We start from the raw sequence: 6,000 nt of genomic DNA on the forward strand, positions 1-6,000 counted from the left end.
CGGGTGGTTTGCAAACCGGATACCTTTGTGGACCTGATGCTGCGAGCTGTCAATCGGACTGGAGAAGGCCACCGCGCGGGCCCGCTGCTAGTCCGCGGTACATATCTCGTGCTGACATGAAGTACTCGGATGACTAAGGGCCAGAGCGCCCAAGCCCAAAAGGAAGTGACAGGGAGTTTTGCAACAGTGACCCCTATCGCCCACCGTAGTACGTACAGAGTAATGAGGCCAGACGGCGAGTGGGGCACGGACAAGCAGTGTGTCCGCGATTACGGATAATAGATTTTACAGGTTGAGACATGTGCTTATTTCTGCCTGGCTGAACCATACCGCCATTTTTAACTGACCTCACCAATACAGTTAGTCGCCCAATAACATGGCCCGCACTATTTACCTCATCGTATACAACAGTCGGTTATTCCCTGCTCACTGGGTCATCTGGATACCCAGCCAAAGCGACCCCAATATTGGCAAAATCATCAACGCTGCGGGTGATGTTCTTACGGGGTTCGACATTACGATTGAACGAAACTACAGCATCGCGGCGGAAAGTCGCCCTCATCAAGTGATTTCACTCAGCCAGGTCGAAGATGTTCATGTAGTTGATGTACCGGGTGACGGGAGTCATCGAGTTGAGAGCGAGTCTCAAGGAAACCTCGTGGCTTGGGACCCGATTGAAGAAGCTGGGCTCAGCATTCCTGCTCCTATCAAGAGCCTTAGGCTTGTTTCCCATGTCAGCGATTTGTCTTATTCATCCTTATTGTCAATCGCGCTAATGAGCCTCAATGATAGTCATCGCATTCTCGAGTGGAAATTAGGAACTGTCAAACATGGGTTCGCGAGGTTGTGGAGAAGCTGGTGCAGAGCGGTATCATGCACGAGTCTGCTCTTGAGGTAGCTCAAAACGCCCCGAAGAACTAGGTACGAGGATAAGAGACTACGGGAGTGCATTATGAGCTGGTTTATGTGGTACTAGTTGAGGACGTGGGATGAGCATGTTGCCAAAGCCACGAACGAGTGTATAGCACAAGCCACGATACGATCTGGCCGATGTGTGATAACAATTTTAGGAATAGTGAAGTCTCCTTCTAGAAAGAGAGGGTGTTAGATACTATATAAAAGCCTGGTACTCTCAGAGTTCATCTTTGGGTTTACCCGTGTGGGCGGCAAACACCTTCTTCGTAAAGCTCCAAACTGCCTTGTCCACATCCCTTTCCCTCATCCCTGCTAGGACCTTTTCGTTATCGGTGGACTCGCCCTCGGGATTGACAATAAAGACACCCCCACCCGTCTTCTTTGCTGCTTCAAACCCCTCTGGTATCGGCACGAGCCCTCCCTTGACAGAATACCGATCATTGGTGGCAAGGAAGAGTGCGCGAGCACCGGCCTCATCTTGGCTCATTTGGTTCGGCGGAGACAGACCAAACTTCTTGGCTTTGACCAAGCCTGGTGTGTCTACCGGCCCGGGACTCCAATGCACGAAGCTGACGTCAGGGTTCTGCTGGGCCAGAACCTCAAAGGCCAAGGTTCCCATGGTTGCGGAGTGGAACGAAGAGTTCCAAGTTGTCCAGTTGTTGGGGTCGCGTAGGTCGAGGTCACTTTCGTTTAGCGGAGCCTCAATTCCACCGGCTAGAACCGAGATGACTCGTGGACTTGAGGTGGTGGATTTGTTGAGCAGAGGAAGAAGCTGCTCGACTGCTCGGAGTCGTGAGTAGTAGCGTGTCGTCATAGATGGATCGAGGCCTTCGCTGGTATCCTTGCGGCCTTCAAATGCAATGAACCCAGCTGACAGGAACAGCAAGTCAAGCTTCGCCTCAGACTGTTTGATGGCACTGACTACTTTGTCAACCTCTGAGAGGAGAGAGACATCGGCTGTGATGAGGTTGTAGACACTATCTGGGTTGGTCTCCCGCAAAGAGGAGAGAAGCTTCTCGTGGGAAGCAACTGTCTGTGGGCGGGCGACAGTGTAGATGCGTGGAGCAGAGGCATGCTGGGCAAACTGTTCAAGGGCGCTCTGGCCGATGCCTGAAGTTGCGCCGATGAACAGGGCGACCAGCCCCTTGGGAAGACTCGCCAAACGGGCATTGGATTGCTGTACAATTTGAAGCGAGACCATATTTTATCGTGTTGGAGGAGTTGTGAAGTGTGGCGAGAGGTGACGGAGTCTGACCACCCTCCATGCTTATATAGTTTGGAACCACTCCGAAATGACTTACACCCTACATCGATCACGATCGAAAAGCCACTATCCGGACAATTTCAAAGTGCGAGAAGTCCGTTATTTCCAGCCAAGTCGTCACTGACCCATTTGTCAGCTTCAGCGTCTGACCCGGGGCTTCGTCCGAATCTCGACCGAAGAGTTTGATAAGCGTCAGGAATAAGAAATCAGGAGAAGAAGTGGATAATACTGCCTAAGAGATGAGATTGGAGTCTAGTACGTATCGTTACTTTCTTTGTCGATGTGGTTGTCGAGGTGAACAATCGAAGAAACTCTCAGCCCTAACCCAGCTGCATGGCGAAAACAGGTCTGATTCCAATGGGAATCCCATAGTAAAAAAAATCCATAGGAGAATCAGCACTTAGGTTTTCAACACCACAACTAGAATTCCTCGTGTTTTTTAGTTTGATTAGGTACTTATATGCCTCAATAACATTCAAATGCATTTTTTATGTCTTAGATATATGTTGCTGTTGTACGATACGGTTAAACTCAATGACCTCGAAGGCTGTTAGAGAACGGAGTGCAGGTGAGCGTTACAATTTCCTAATTAGGTTAGCACGCTCTCACACCCCCAGTACCTCAATTTCTCAAGTGGAGTCAAGAGATGCCACCAGCAACAGAAAAGCAACAACAATGGAGTTTCGATTTGTGGATGAACATGACCCCGCTGCGCTACGTCGACGTCGCCTGCAAGCGGAACGTACCCAGAGGTGGCGGCAGCGACAAAAACAAAATATTGAGACCACAAATCATCAGGCTGAGTCGTCTCGAACAGCTGAGTTTGCGGTGGAGAACATGCAGACGCGACCAGAGAACAGTTCGTTGGTCGACACTAGAGAGTTTGGACCTGATGAAATCTCTTCCGGTGACATTTTTATCACCCTCAGTCGGGAAGACGATGATCTAGGCATAATCGACGCCGAGCCAGCCTATTACGACGAGGAACCAGTCGACGCCTATGGTGCCGAAGAGCGCGAAGATCAGACAGAGTCTGGGACTCCAGAGGTCTATGCTGAAGTGCAAGCAGACCTTCTCAATGGCAACACCTGGAGCGATTTACAACATGCCACACAAAAGTTTCTTCAGCAATATCTTATTGGAATCCATGGTTGTGGCGCACAGGAGCATCGAGAATCTCTAGCAGCGCATATAGAAGCTGAGGGAACAACTAATCATCATGGGTTAGCAGAGCTATTCCCTCGCAGCGTGCCTCATACACTTGATAAACACCATTTCCTTGAATCGCAAACTGATAGCGAGACACCGAGTCTGAGCCCCACTCAATGGCAAGAGTTATTCTGTGGCCATACATTTCGACAGTTCGAGGGCAAGCCCAAGCAGGCCTGTCTCCACACTGAACATTCACTAAATACTCCTCCGGCTATTTCATTCGACATCGATAGCATCTTGGGTTTCGTGACTTCTCCTGCGACGGCGGCTCATGGGATTCGGTTCTATTCTGCCCCTCAGTATGGTCAGAATATTTCCACAGACGTCCACCTTACCTTGGATCGCGTGGATCCAGATCCGGAGCGGCCCCGGTTGATCCCGTCACGACTGAAAGACGTGCCGCATTTCATCTTCGCAAGGGCCGAAGGCGCTGATTTCATCACATTTCACCTATTCTTTCCACATTTGCCATGCTCTCGCGACTTCAATCGGTTAACTGACGAGCAGTTGTCGCGGTGGTTTGATGATATCTTCTACCCCGCTGTCCGTCAGGTCTACGATGTCGATCGACTCCAGCACTTGCCGGCAAGTTATCGTCACGCATTAGCTACCTGCCGCGCTCCCAAAGTAGAGGATCGTTTGCTGGAGACACCTAGTTATCGGACTCAACTCCGGATGACCTATTTCCTGCCACCGCAGGGCTTGCAGCAACTGTGGGATCGTATTCTCGCAGCGGTACGGCAACCTGGATTTCAGGACTTTCGCGATCCTGAGCTTTTCTTCGAGGCAAAGGGCACCAAGCTTCTGTTCAAATACCCGGATGCGCCATCTGATCTGCTTGCGGTCATGGAGAACTTTGACTGTAAGCTACACCATGTTCTAGACTTCTCCCACATATGCAGTGACCGGTTGTACATCGATGTGGGCAAAGAGACCTGCCCACTGCACGACAGCGTTCTATCGCCTGAAGCTCAGACATACCTCTGGCGGCGTTGTTGCATCCGTCATCACCTCAATCGCCTCTATGATGGGAACATTCCCAAGTCCGGTCAAAACTTCTACCACGAGTCAATGCTTCGAGATGCTGGCGGCATGACTACACTGACACCTCCGAGCTCTCGACTCCGCCGCGGAGGTATCCTCTATGGTCAGATGTATAGTCTCACCAAGGAGATCATAGACGCCGCTCGCACGTTTCCATTTCAAAATCCAGATCTACGGCACTTGGCATTAGACCCTCAGCTTCGCAATGGTGTGCAAAGCATTTGCGGCAAGCCAGTATCGGGCAAGAGCGTCATAGATCGAGCGTATCTGGCCAGCAAGCGCCGTTGTCACTATGGCCTCACAGATTCTAAACAACGATCCTTCGGTGTCCGCGAGGAATATCGTATTTCGTGGGCCTTGTTTCAAAATGTCCTGACGGTCCTACGCTCTTTAACCCCCGAAACCCGCTCCATCAAGTTACCGGGGCCTCCACCTTATTTATGGGCAGTTCGCAGTTCTGTCTTTATTGATTTTATCTGGCATAATATTAATAAGTTTACAACCGGATTTGAGCTGGTTCAAGCCCAGTGCTCCGCGGGTCTGACGACATGGGAGCAAACCAAGATAATGGATATGTTTCTCCGATGTCTCCGAGTTGCAGCCGGAGGACATGATTACTCCCGAGAAGGGGCATTATGGTGGAGTAGACGAGAGCTGCCCCAACCAGTGGGCTTGCCACAAGTGCGTTACGGCCTTGGCTTTAGCCAAGCACTAGAGCAGTATGGCTACTGTTGGATTGAGCCTCGCATCAACTGGACTCTATTGAGGTTTCTTCTAGATATTACTGATTCAGTCTTATTCGGGAATGGCACTCTTCATCAGCGATATCTCAAATATGGTGGCCATATTAGGCATTTTTTTGACCTTAGTCGCCGTGCTGACTTGGGCCTCGACTGGCTCCGGTAGTATCCCAGGGAGGATGTTATTACCGATCAGATTGTGTCATGGCTTTGTCACATTTGTCTGCAGCAAATGAGGGCTAACGTCCTGTATTCCATCCAAGGTGACCTCCGCCCAAAGGTTCATAATACGATCCTAAATGATCATGTCGACTTTTGCCGCAAAGGTCTTTTAGCTGCCCTCGTCAATGGTATGACAGCGGTATCGGGCAATCATGCGAGGGTCAAGAGCCCTCAGGAAGTTGCCCAAGCATTATTCGGTTTTAATGATAGTCGACTGCGAGGCCATTAGGAAAATAAACCGTGCTAGAAGCTTTATCAGTGGATATGTGCTGCATTGCAACATATCCCAACGGACAAGAGGCTATCACAAGCATTCGCATGTCGACTTCATTGCTACCTATTTGCATATCACTGGGTATTACCATATCCTACACCTGGAGGACTAGCGCCAAAGACCAAAGATAGCAAGCGACGGTGGTTTTCGATAGATATCCAGGATGAAACGGCACTCCCAACAGAGAAAGCTTGTCCGGAAAGCTGGTGCTGGGCGAGAACCCGCTGGCGGCAGGGGCACCCTGCACCCCTCCCTTAGTACCTCCATTAGAGCCAGGATAAATGGTAGTCTTAGGTTGATCGACACATCGGCCAAACTTTATCATATGA

At 50.4% G+C, this 6,000-nt stretch overlaps 3 protein-coding genes across 3 annotated transcripts; 2 read left to right on the forward strand and 1 right to left on the reverse strand.

The window, feature by feature from the left end:
- Positions 1-376: 376 nt before the first annotated feature.
- Positions 377-921, forward strand: MRS44_018644 (uncharacterized protein; the record flags this gene model as incomplete). The annotated part of the gene is made up of 2 exons (XM_065616115.1): positions 377-733; positions 793-921. 2 exons carry the CDS (start codon positions 377-379, stop codon positions 919-921), a joined length of 486 nt encoding a protein of 161 aa, XP_065472187.1.
- Positions 922-1,132: 211 nt separating this feature from the next.
- On the reverse strand, positions 1,133-2,116 carry MRS44_018645 (uncharacterized protein; the record flags this gene model as incomplete). Its single annotated transcript, XM_065616116.1, has 1 exon — positions 1,133-2,116. The coding sequence occupies one exon, from the start codon at positions 2,114-2,116 to the stop codon at positions 1,133-1,135; it is 984 nt and encodes a 327-aa protein (XP_065472188.1).
- Positions 2,117-2,854: 738 nt separating this feature from the next.
- MRS44_018646 (uncharacterized protein) lies at positions 2,855-5,341 on the forward strand (the record flags this gene model as incomplete). The annotated part of the gene is made up of 1 exon (XM_065616117.1): positions 2,855-5,341. One exon carries the CDS (start codon positions 2,855-2,857, stop codon positions 5,339-5,341), a length of 2,487 nt encoding a protein of 828 aa, XP_065472189.1.
- Between the last annotated feature and the right edge of the window lie 659 nt (positions 5,342-6,000).

The sequence above is a fragment of the Fusarium solani genome, assembly GCF_023522795.1.
Source record: "Fusarium solani strain SB1 chromosome Unknown bctg00000016, whole genome shotgun sequence".
Classification (NCBI taxonomy): Eukaryota; Fungi; Ascomycota; class Sordariomycetes; order Hypocreales; family Nectriaceae; genus Fusarium; species Fusarium solani.